This window comes from Mustela lutreola, chromosome 4 (genome assembly GCF_030435805.1).
Source record: "Mustela lutreola isolate mMusLut2 chromosome 4, mMusLut2.pri, whole genome shotgun sequence".
NCBI lineage: Eukaryota > Metazoa > Chordata > Mammalia > Carnivora > Mustelidae > Mustela > Mustela lutreola.
The window spans coordinates 189,292,189-189,305,253 of record NC_081293.1 but is presented as its reverse complement, the minus strand read 5'-3'; the positions used below and the strand labels follow the sequence as shown (position 1 = coordinate 189,305,253).

Sequence of the window (13,065 nt, the reverse complement as noted above, 5' to 3'; positions counted from 1 at the left end):
GTTCTTGTATTGTTTTATAATTTAATTAGTTATTTAATTTATTTATTTGAGAGAGGGAAAAGAGCATGAGCAGGGTTGGGCATGAAGGAGAGAGAGAGTGGGGGAGAGAATCTTAAGTAGTCTCCACATCGAGCATGCAGCTGGACATGGGGCTCAGTCTCAAAACCCTGAGATCATGACCTGCACTGAAATCAAGAGGCCAGCTCTTAAACCACTTGGGCCACCCAGGCACCCCTGTACCCTTCTATTTAATTCAAAAACATCTGACATGATCTGTGCCTTCAACTAGCCTATAATTTAGTAGAATCATGTTAACAGAGTTAAGTAATATAGTGATAAAAATAATAAACATAACAGGAATTACCAGTACTACTTATTATTACTAATAAGAATGTTTATTAGGTTTTTGCTATATGGTAGTCTCTGTAATAGTCTTCTTTTACTCATACTATCTCATTTAATCCTCACAAAATTTTTTCATACATGAGAAAGAAATAGTCATATAAAGAAGAACATGGTAATACTCTAAAGGAGGTAAAGACAATACCTCTTGGGTTTTATCGAGCAGAGCTTTGAATTGGACTTTGAAAAATAAGTAGGATTTTTTTTTTTTTTTTAGATTTATTTATTTCTTTGAGAGAGAGCTCGCAAGAGAATGTGCATGGGGGTATGGGCAGAGAGAGAGAATCTTCAGGCAGACTCCCTGCTGAGCATGTAGCCTGACAAGGGCTCAATCCCAGGAGCTATGACATCATGATGTCAGCTGAAACCAGGAGTCTTGACGCTTAATTGACTGAGCCACCCAGGTGCCTTGAAAAATAAGTAGGATTTTGATGAGAAAATATAGGGTTTAGGGCAAGCTGCATTCTGGAAAAGTATGTAGATCTGCAACATCTCAAAGAACCACAAGAATTTTGTTGATGGCAGTGTTGGTGGCTGAGGTGTGCATATATGTGGGAGCATGTGTTCACATTTGCTGGGTAAGGAAACAGAGGAAAAGGTTGGAAGATGTAAGAGAGAATAGGGATTACAGTGTACCAGGGCCTGAGGCTCTAAATACTCAGTGCCAGCACTAAATTAAGAACAGAAGAGGGATTGGGAATGATGTGGGGAATTGCTTAGAGACAGAAGAGGAAGCTTTTATTTGATGGCTTTGATCTTTAGAGTAAATTTGAAGTTAATGCTTTTTTTCTGAGTGAACTAAAGATTGAGGGATGAAGGTAAGGAACCAAGGAAGCCTAGAAAAGGTTGGAGTAAGTATTGTGAAAAACATAATGTGATGATACTAAAAATAAGTAAAATTTTTCAGATAGTCGTGTGAAGGACTAATTCCATGAATTGATTATGGAAGTAATTGGCTTTGTCTTATTAAGGTCTTCTTTAGCAGTGTGTAGTAACCTGAGAGAAAGAATGGAATAATTTAATTTAAGTAGGATTTACTTAATATTTGTATTTGACAAGCAGGTTGGTAAAAGAATAAGAATTTAAGTAGGATTTACTTAGTATTTTTATTTGACAAGCAAGTTGGTAAAAGAGAGGTGCCTGGGTGGCTCAGCGGTTTAAAGCCTCTACCTTTGGCTCAGGTCATAATTCCCAGGGTCCTGGGATCAAGCCCCGCATCTGGCTCTCTGCTCAGTGGGGAGTCTGCTCCCACCACCCCCGCCTCTGTCTCCTCCTGCCTCTCTGCCTACTTGTGATTTCTGTCAAATAAATAAATAAAATCTTGTTAAAAAAAAAATTTGGTTAAAGAATAAGAAATAGCCAGAGAATCAGAGATATTACTGGTGGCGTTAATGAAATGGTGAGCCACAAAGAAGGGGAATTAAGACACTGAAGGCCCCACTCTAAGAATCTAAAGGATTAATGTTGCGCATGAACAGATTAATGTAGTGAGATGGAAACGTAAGAAGGTGTGCTCAGAGACAAGGTAAGTTAGAAATTGAGATCTTGTCATTGTTTGGAACTTGTGGATCTGGAAGGCAGAGTGAAAAATAAATACCTTTAGAGAACTTCAAGGCAGGAGCATTGAAAGAGTAATCCACGCTGAATGCAGCAGGAGTAATGGGAAGAAATGAGCCAAGCCAGGTACAAGTGCCTTGATAGATTTTGGTTGTGAGAATGAGGTAGGTGGAATAAGTAAATGCCTTATACTTGAGAAGAGGAAGAGCTGTTGGTAAATGCAATGAAATCATTTGTAATCCATAATAGAGGGAACAGTATATTTTCAAAAATTAAGACTAACATTTTGATAAGTAACATCCTGAGAATTTATTGTTTACATTTATTACTTTTCCTAAGGCTAACTTTGTGTAGTAAATGTACTTGTCCAGATGATAGTAAATAAGATTTCATCTATACAGGAGGTAATTTTATCTCGTAGACTACTTGCGTATATTCTTCCAAGGGTAGGAATTTTTGTAGTTTGAGCCCCAAACAGTGCCAGGCACATGTATGTTCACTATTATTAATTGACTGGTATTTTTTTTTTTATTTTGCTTTTCGGTGCTTTTTTTTTTTTTTTGAGAGAGAGAGGGAGAAAGAATGAGTGTCAGGGGAGGGGGCAGAGGGGGCAGAGGGAGAGGGAGAGAGAATCCTGAGTAGAAATCCTTGACCTGAACATAAATCAAGAGTGGATGCTTGGGGGGCACCTGGGTGGCTCAGTTGTTAAGCGTCTGCCTTCAGCTCAGGTCATGATCCCAGAGTCCTGGCATCGAGCCCTGCATCAGGCTCCCTGCTCAGTGGGAAGCCTGGTTCTCCCTCTCCCATTCCGCCTGCTTATATTCCCTGTTTCAATGTCTGTCTCTTTGTCAAATAAATAAATAAAATCTTAAAAAAGAGAGAGAGAGAGGACACTTAACTGACTGAGCCACCCAGGTGGCCCTTAATTGACTGATTTTAAAGGCTCAAAAAGTGGATTATATTGAAAGAGATGCCCTTAAGTAATTAGATCTTGCAACTGAAAGCTAAATCAAAGTATAGCTTAGAAAGTTTTGAATTTATTTGCTTATAATGTCCTGAAATGCTATGAAATATGTACGGAATCAGGACAGGGCATCCAGTAGGGTAAAAAAGAGGGCATTTTGATGTACTTTAGGCCCTTTACCTCGGTGGCGCAATTTAGTATTTTTCCTCCTTTTTTCTTGAAAATTATATTTTAAGAGCTAGCATAGTAAGTGCAGTGGTCTTTATTGAAACAAAAATTCTCCTTCATTCCCTTCTATCCTTTGATAATTCTCCCTTGCTTGTGGAGTGAAGTTCAGGCTTCATAGCACGGTATATACACTCTACAAGCTAGTGAAGTTCAAGCTTCATAGCACGGTATATACACTCTACAAGCTAGTGAAGTTCAGGCTTCATAGCACGGTATATACACTCTACAAGCTAGTGAAGTTCAGGCTTCATAGCACGGTATATACACTCTACAAGCTAGTGAAGTTCAAGCTTCATAGCACGGTATATACACTCTACAAGCTAGTGAAGTTCAGGCTTCATAGCACGGTATATACACTCTACAAGCTAGTGAAGTTCAGGCTTCATAGCACGGTATATACACTCTACAAGCTAGTGAAGTTCAGGCTTCATAGCACAGTATATACACTCTACAAGCTAGTGAAGTTCAGGCTTCATAGCATGGTATATACACTCTACAAGCTAGTCCTTTACCCGTTTTCCCAGTCTTAACTGTTTGCTTCCCTCTGTTGCAGTTTTCCATTTAAATACCACAAGCATATATTGATCTGTTGCTATTTCCCAGATATTAAAAGTACTAGTTTGTACTTTTCTTTCTATGCCTTAAAATGTCCCACCTCTTTGTTTTAAGATTTTGCTTGTTTGAGAGCAGGAGGTGGGGGGAGAGGAGCAGAGGGAGAGGGACAGACTGTGCAGTAACTGTGGAGCTAGACAGACGACTTCTTCCCAGGATCCTGAGGTCATGACCTGAGCCAAAATCAAGAGTCAGTAACTTAACCGACTGAGCCACGCAGCCGCCACAGAATTTCCTACCTGTTTACTTTATGCCAGAATTTCTCCTGTACACAGTACTCTCTTTTCCCCACTTAACTCTATCTACCTGATTGCTAACATTTTGAGGCCCTTTCCTTCCTCATTTTCACCTTGTATCAAAAATGTTCTTTATTGGGGCACCTGGGTGGCTCAGTGGGTTAAAGCCTCTGCCTTCAGCTCGGGTCATGATCTCAGGATCCTGGGATCAAGCCCTGCGTTGGGTTCTCTGCTCAGCAGGGAGACTGCTTCCTTCTCTCTCTCTCTCTCTCTCTCTCTCTCTCTGCCTGCCTCTCTGCCTGCTTGTGATCTGTCTGTAAAATAAATAAATAAAATCTTTTTTTTAAAAAAAATGTTATTTCTCATGTACAGCACTTATATAAAAATACATCCACCTGCTTCTGTGCAGCCCAAAAATAAACTCTTTGAGGGATAGGAAATGCCATTTTAAAATCTCTGATTCTCCTTTGTAGCCTTTTATAAATGTTTGTAGTTACCGCATCTATGTATGGTGGTAGACAGAAATGGTGGACTATGGTATGGGGGAGAGTGATTACCACTGCCTTAAAGAACTATGAACCACAGATATATATTCCAATTCATTCCATCTCTTTACTTTCAATATTACTGTTTTCAAAATTCTTGTTACTTGTAGAATATGATATCTTGTGTGGTCATTTGACTTTATAGCTTTAGTCAGATGAAACTTGTAGAAAGAAACCCTGATGGATAATGGCCCCAGAATTTCTCAACTGCAGGGTGTAAACCATCTTTTTAGATAAAATTTTATTCTCTGAGCAGTATTTGATGGGATCATCAGAGACCCATAGTGAAAAGAATAAAGTATTTTAACTAACAGCTCTTTCAGAAAGAAGGTGGCAGTTAGACATCTTTTAAGTCCTATTGAGTTTTTGGTGGTAATGGGGAGATCTGACACTCTACCTATCAGAGTCTTACTTTTTGATAAATCTCTTCTAAGACCTCATCTCCTTTTCAACCTCTGTTTCTGTTCTTTGAAAGGGAGAAAGGTATGAAACTATATGCCTACAACTTTTCTGGAAAAAAATAAATTTTTAAAAGAGATTATACTTAACCCTTGATGTAGTATATAGTATTTTATCTTATGTTAGATACGTGGTATGGAAGGTAAGTTGCAGTATGACCAGAATTTGTAAAGACTGTGTTTTTTAAATTAATATTTATGGCTATTCCAGACATTTTTTTTTCAGTTTCTCAATGCAATGTAATATCACAAAAGATTTATAAATATTAAAAGTGGAAGTATTAATTTACAGTACTTTTAGCATTTGTTTTGTAACTTCTAACTTAAAACCTTGTTAGCTAGATTATAAAGAGATTATAAATCAGGCATAAATTTCTTACTTCCTTTTGTTATTGTCAGGAGAAAGTCCAGATTCAACGTAAGTCTGCTTTATTTTATAGGCCTATGAAGAATACACCAGCAAGCTAGATGCCCTCCAACAGCGAGAACAACAGTTATTGGAATCCCTGGGGAATGGAACTGATTTTTCTGTTTCTAGCTCTGCATCAACAGACACCGTTACATCTTCTTCTTCCTCTAGCCTTTCAGTGCTACCTTCATCTCTTTCAGTTTTTCAAAACCCCACAGATGTATCACGGAGCAATCCAAAGTCACCACAAAAACCTATTGTTAGAGTCTTCCTGCCCAATAAACAGAGGACAGTGGTGAGTCAACTTTTAATATCATCATTGCTTTTTCTTTATGTTTTTCAGAAAGAGTAGTTGTTGAAACTGATATACGTTACCACACCATACTCCGTGGTCATGCAAATGGAAGCATCCATTTCAAACAGGAGTTAAAGAGACATAATTATTTGGTGCCACTGTCTGTGTTTCTTAACTGGAACAAATAGTACTGTGTTTAGTATCTGATTTAACATTTTAACCTGTCTACTAAACTTGAACCACACTCAAGTCTAAGCATGAGTTTAGAATCAAAAAGAATTTCAAGACTTGCTCTTGTTTTTTGTCTAACATATGTCAGGTAAGCTTTGTTCTTTGCCCTTGAAAAATCCCTATTTGGACTTATTATCAAATGTTGGATTTTTAGTGTGCTTGATTTTTTTTTTTTGTTTACATTACTTCTGTTGATGATAAGTATTACCATTGGAACAGAGTACTCTAAGTAACATTTAAAGCAGGGAAATCTGCACAATTTTATGGGTGGTCTATAATCCTTGAGTGCAACAAGTACTGTCATTGGATTTAATAATAATGCACCTTATACATCACTACTTTTTAAAAATGTATGTGATTATTTTTGAAACTAATAAAAAACCTTTTCATTTCCAAATACAAGTGAAATCAAAGTAGTTTTAATTTTTCCCCTTTAGTAGTAATGCTTGATTTTCATGGAAAAAATGCTATAGTGGCCTCCAGTGAGGTCAGTTTGTCACCTTGTGCAACAAAGGAATGCAAGTGTCGGTGTGTGGGGATGTGAGAGTAGGCCTTCAACCAGTGTCACAAAGGGTAGTTGGAATGCGGATCCTCACATAAAACTGAGCCTTTGAAGAGCTTTACCTTCAGCAAAAGGGTGAACTAGAAGAAAATCTATTTACTCAGTGTACATTAATAACAATGAAATTTGTCTGTCTTCACCAGCAGTCCAAATAAAGGTTAAAGTTTCCCTTTAATTCTTAATTATAGGCCTATCCTCATCATGGTGTGGGGTTCATATTTATACTTACAGGTGCTATCCAGGAACTTTCAACCCAACAACTGGTCCTCGAGAAGTAATAGCAGTCAGGCACTAGACAGAAGTAAATGCAAAATCTCTTTGACCTATCTGGGGCTTGCGGAATCCACATAGATAATGCCCAAAATTCCATGTTATAAGATACACAGGGAAAGAGTTTATCAGTGCATTAGAAGACTCAAGAACAACAGGGTTCTAAAGAAAGAACCAAATAGAACTTCAAGGTGGTCCTAAAATTTTAAACTCAGTGAATGACTGTTATCATCTGGAAGTATTCTAGCTAAAGATGACTGTGTTGTTAAGCTTCTAAACCTTCCATTTTACAAGAAATACAGGGGATAAAGGAAAAAGTTAAGTGCCGTAAAGAAAACAGAGAGGTTCAGTATTTGGACATTGTATAAGACAGATGGCCTGGACTCAATGTCACAGAGGACAGAAAAGAATGGAGATTATTCTACACTAAACAAGACTGAAGAGTTGTAAGCAAATGCTGTGTGATTCTAGCTTCAGCTAGGATGGGAAAGAGCTACTATAAAAGGCATTTTGTGTTGGGAAATGATGAACATTGATTAAATACATTATTATGAAATTATTAATTTTCCTGAGTGTGATAACAGGTATGTGATTATGTAGGGAAATGTCTTTATTCTTAGGAAATACATTTTTCAGTATTTAGGGGTAAATTGTCATGACACCTACAACTTTTTCCACGTTCTTTTTTGAAATACAGCTTACACACAGTAAAGTATACGAATGTCAAGTATACAGTTGAGTTACCTTCTACATATTTAACTGCTGCAGAGTTCAAGATAGTAAACATTTCTAGTGCTTGAGAAGGGTTCTCCCATGTCCCCGCCAATTCAGTAATCACCTTCAGGAGTCATCACTATTCTTACTCCTATCTCAATCAATTTGGAACTCTATTTCAAATGGTAAGATGGAAAGTGAAGTGTTAGAGAAAATAAATAAGAAAAAAAATTTAGAATCTAAGTAGAATTTGGATGTCAATTTTTATCATTCCTTCTAATTTTCTGTGAGAGAAATTTTTCATAGTTGAATTGGGAAAATTCAAACAACTTAGACCAAAGGAAAAACAAAGTCCAAAAGAAACAGTTGTCACTAGGGGGAAAAAACTAATGAATATAAATTGATACTGATTTGAGGAAGTAGCAAGGTAACTTTAAATAAAATCTCAGTATGTCAAGTAATTACAGCATATTACAGAAGAAGTATCGAAATGCTAAGTAAAAATCTAAGTATACTAAAAAACTAAATATTTTAGTATATGTGCTGCCGAAGCGAGCACAAAAAATCAAAATATTTTAAAAAACTAAGGACATGAGGTAAAAGTAGATTAAAAGGAAAATTAGTAAGCTCTAAAAAGCAAGGAAAGAGAGTTAAAAAAAAAAACTGTAACAGAAAGGATAAGAGATATGAAAGATGGAGTGAACAGTTTCATTATATGCTTCAGTGGAGTTCCAGAAAGTGAGAATAGAAACATGGGATGCCTGGGTGGCTCAATTGGTTAAACAGCTGCTTTTGGCTCAGGTCAGGATCCCAGGGTCCTGGGATCGAGTCCCACATCGGGCTCCTTGCTCAGCAGGGAGCCTGCTTCTCACTCTTCTTCTGCCTGTCTCTCTGCCTGCTTATGCTCTCTCTCTCTCTCTCTCTCTCTCTCTCTCTCTGTCAAATAAATAAATAAAATCTTTAAAAGAAAAAAAAGGGGGCCCCTGGGTGGCTCAGTGGGTTAGGCCTCTACCTTTGGCTCGGGTCATGATCCGGGGGTCCTGGGATTGAGCCCCGCATCGGGCTCCCTGCTCAGTGGAGAGCCTGCTTCCCCCCCCACCTCTGCCTGCCTCTCTGCCTACTTGTGATCTCTGTCTGTCAAGTAAATAAATAAAATCTTAAAAGAAAAAAAATTTTTAAAGGAAAAAAAAAAGAAAGAAAGGAGTAGAGAGCAAAATTCAAAGAAATGATGGCTATCATTTGTGAAAGATGAAAATCTAAAGATTCGGTAAACAAAGGCCCTAGATACAATAAAATGAAAGGATAGTATTTTAAAACCATTCAGGAAAAAAAAAATTATTTTTAAAAAAATCTCATTATAAAAAATTTTCATTATAGCATCTATGGAAGCCAGAAGACAATATACTAGTATATTTAGAATGCTGTAAGTTGCTTAGCTAAAGTATGAGTTGAAAGTACAAAAAAGGCCTTTCTAGATGTGAATTTACCTTTCACAGGCTTTGCTGGAAAGAACTACCCAAAAATTAATTTAGAAAGAAAGTTGAAAACGAAGGAATGAAAAGTAGCGTGTTCATAAATTGGACTTCATTGAAGCTGAAAACTTAGGCTTTTTAGAAGACAGTGTTAAGAGAATAATATTAAAGACAAACCACAGACTAGTCTTTGCAAAAAACAGGCTTGATTAAGGACGTGTCTCCAGAGTATACAAAGAGCTCTTAGAACTTAATAAGAAAGCAAATAACTCAGAAAATAGGCAAAAGATTTGAACAGATACTTCACCAAGGAAGATATGTAGATAATAGGTAAATACATGAGAAGATGCTCAGCATCATTAGTCACTGGAGAAATGCAAATTAAAGGCATAAGATAATACCATACACCTACTAGAATGGCTGAAATGGAAGAGTAGGCATAACAACTTATTGGCAAGAATGTGGCATAACTGGAATTTTCTTTCACTGCTGGTGGGAATATACAATGGTACAGTCACTTTGTAAAACACGTCAATTTTATTTGTTACAGTTTTACCTAATTTTTACTTAATATTTTCCTGTTACTTAATACAGTTCCTTTTAAAATCCCAACAACTTTTTTTTGCAGAAATAGAAACGTCCCTCCTGAACTTAATGTGGAGGCTTAAGGAATCCTGAAGGGCCAGCAGTCTTGGAAAAGAGCAAAGTTGGAGGTCACACACTTCCTGATCTCAAAACTTAGTACAAACCCACAGAATAGCATAGACATAGAGGCATATAGATCAGTGAAATAATGAGTCTAGAAGTAAATATTTTTTTTTTTTAAATTTATTTGACAGAGATCACAAGTAGGCAGAGGCAGGGGTGGGGGATGGGGTGGGGGGGAGAAGCAGGCTCCCTGCTGAGCAGAGAGCCTGATGTGGGACTTGATCCCAGGACCCTGGGATCATGACCTGAGCTGAAGGCAGAGGCTTTAACCCACTGAGCCAGCCAGGCGCCCCTAGAAATAAATTCTTACGTATATGGTCTAAGGATCTTTGACAAGATACCACAACCCCTCATTGGGGGAAAGGACAGTCTCTTCAGCAAATGACACTGGGAAAACTGGATAGTGCATATGCAGAACAATGAAGTTGAACCCTTACCTTACATTACATGCAAAGTTCTCTCAAAGTGGGTCAAGGATATAAATGTAAGAGCTGAAACTACAAAACCCTTAGAATAAAAGAGAGGAAAAGCCTCACAATGTTGGATTTGGCAGTAGTTTCTTAGATATGATACCAAAGGCACAGGCAACATACATAAACATAGAGAAATAGGACTATTTCATAATTAGAAACTACATGCAGCAAAAATATAATTAGGACTCCTGGGTGGCTCAGTTGGTTAAGCATCTGCCTTAAGCTCAGGTCACGATCTCAGGGTCCTGTGATCAAGTCCTGCATTGGGCTCCTTGCTCAGTGGGGAGCCTGCTTCTCCCTCTGCCTGCTCTGTCTGCCGCTTCCCCTGGTTGTGGTCTCTTTCTCTCTGACATAAATTTTAAAAAGAAAAGAAAAAGAACACAATCATCTTAGTGAAAAGACAGCTTATAGAAGGGAGGAAATCTGTGTGAATCGTATCTATGATGAAGGGTTAATATTCAGAACGTATTTTTAAAAACTCCTACAACTCAAACACACACACACACACACACACACACACACACCCCTCAACAACTCAATTAAGAAAAAGAGAGAGGACTTGAATAGACATTTCTCCAAAGACAGTCTACAAAGAGGAAAGAGGAAAGAGTGAATAGCACATTGGCAACAATGTAGAGAAATTGGAACCCTTGTGCATTGCTAGTGGGAATGTAAAGTAGTTTGACCACTATGGAAAACAGTGTGATGGTTCCTCAGAAAACTAAGAATAGAATTACCATATTATCCTGCAGTTCTGCTTCTGAATATATACCCAAAGGAGTTGGAAGGGTTTGCTTTCTTTTTTTAAGATTTTATTTATTTATTTGACAGAGATCACAAGTAGGCAGAGAGGCAGGCAGAGAGAGAGAGATGGTGCGTGTGTGCGCACACGCACTCGAGCGAAGCAGGCTCCCTGCTGAACAGAGAGCCCCATGCGGGACTCTATCCCAGGACCATGAGATCATGAACTGAGCCTAAGGCAGAGGCTTAACCCACTGAGCCACCCAGCGCCCAGTTGAAAGGGTTTTAAAGAGATTATTTATACACCCATATTTACAGCAACATTATTCATAATAACCAAAAATGTGTAATCAACCCAAGTGTCAATCAACAGATGCATGAATAAACAAAATATGATATATGCATACAATGGAATATTATTGAACCCTAAAAAGAAGGAAATTCTGGCACGTTGTATAGCATTGATGAATCATGAGTCAGTCACAAAAAGACAACTACTGTAGTATTGCACTTATTTGCACTTACCTAGTCAAATTCATAGTCAAATTTGTAGCCAAATTCATAGAAAGAGAAAATAGGATTGTGGTTGCAAGGGGGGAGGGGAGGGGAGGTGGGGAGTTGTTCTTTCATGGTTATAGAGTTGGAATTTTTCAAAATGAAATGAGTCATGGCTTTTGGTTACACAACAGTGCGAAAGTGCTTCCCATAACTAACTGTATACTTAAAAAATAGGTAAGGTATTAAATTTTAAGTTATATGTATTTCAGCACAATTAAAAAAAAATGAGTTTGGCAATTTTGTAAAAAGTTAAGCATACACCTAGTATATGATCCAGCCATTCTACTTCTAGGTATTTACCCAAGAGAAAATAAAGCATATGTCCATACAAAGATTTGTACAGAGTTGTTCTTAGCCCCAAATATTCATCAACAGATGGTTAAGCAAGTTGTGGTATATCCATAAAACGGAGTACCATGTGGTACACAGGAATACACTGCCGGTAGACACAACAACATAGATAAATCTAACAATAACCATGCTAAGTAAAAGTAGCCAGACAAAAATGAATATGCATTTTACACTTACATAAAATTCTAGAAAAAGCAAACTGTTCTATAGTGACAGTGTTAGATCAGTATTTGTCTGGACCTGGGCGTGGGGCAAGAGGGAGGAATTACATAGGAGTGCAAGAAAACGTTGAGAAGGTGTATTGGGGTACATTATCTTGAAGTGGTGATGATTATGTGGGTATATTCATAATGTCAGAATGTATCAAACAATATACTTAATGTAGTTGATTGTAGGTCAGTTAAACCTCAGATCTGTTTTGTAAAAAAAAAAAAATGAAGCGGGGCACCTAACTGGCTTAGTTGGAAGAACATGTGATTCTTGCTGCCAGGGTCATGAGTTCAAGGCCCACATTGGATGTAGAGATTACTTAAATAAATAAAACTTAAAAAAAAAAATGAAGAGCTGTTAGTAACCAAAAGAAAATTGGTAGTGCTATCTAAGTATTATATGAAATAGACTTCAAAGAGAGAAAAAAGTGTTAAGGATGAGGAAGGTCCCGGTCTGGCAGGAGAAAAAGACTGACCTTTTACCTTATACTTAAATTTTTTTTTTCACAGAGCTGTTTCTTATGTTTAAAATTATTGTTTAGAGTAATTATATATAACTTAGCCATTTTTCATGATGGATAGTTAAGTAATACTGTATTATACACTTAAATACCTGTGTCCTTAAACACTGTTGGAATATTTTTATGCTAGATACCTAGAAATAATTATTGGATAATGTATGCACTAGCATACATTCTTAATAATATATGAGACTTACTTTTACCATGAGACTCTGGCTAACACTGAATATTAAAATTTAGAATATATTATTATTGATCTAATAAAATTTAAAATATTTTAAGCCTGGGATACCCTCATTTATATAAACTTTTCTTTTCTTTTTTAAAGATTTTATTTATTTATTTATTTGGCAGAGAGAGACACAGCAAGAGAGGGGAAACATAAACAGGGGGAGGGAGAGAGGGAGAAGCAGGCTTCCCGCTGAGCAGGGAGCCCGATGGTAGGGCTCGAGCACAGGACCCTGGGATCATGACCTGAGCCGAAGGCAGACACCCAGTGACTGAGCCACCCAGGCACCCCAATATAAACTTTTCAATACATAAATCATA

At 37.4% G+C, this 13,065-nt stretch overlaps 1 protein-coding gene across 4 annotated transcripts in view; it reads left to right on the top strand.

Annotated features, from left to right (window-relative positions):
• Positions 1-13,065, top strand: part of BRAF (B-Raf proto-oncogene, serine/threonine kinase) — a 179,146-nt gene that overhangs the window by 88,604 nt on the left and 77,477 nt on the right. For all 4 annotated transcript variants that reach the window (XM_059172042.1, XM_059172046.1, XM_059172044.1 and 1 more), the window contains one exon: positions 5,443-5,706. In XM_059172042.1, coding sequence (XP_059028025.1) covers positions 5,443-5,706 — 264 coding nt within the window. The remainder of the gene's footprint in view (positions 1-5,442; positions 5,707-13,065) is intronic.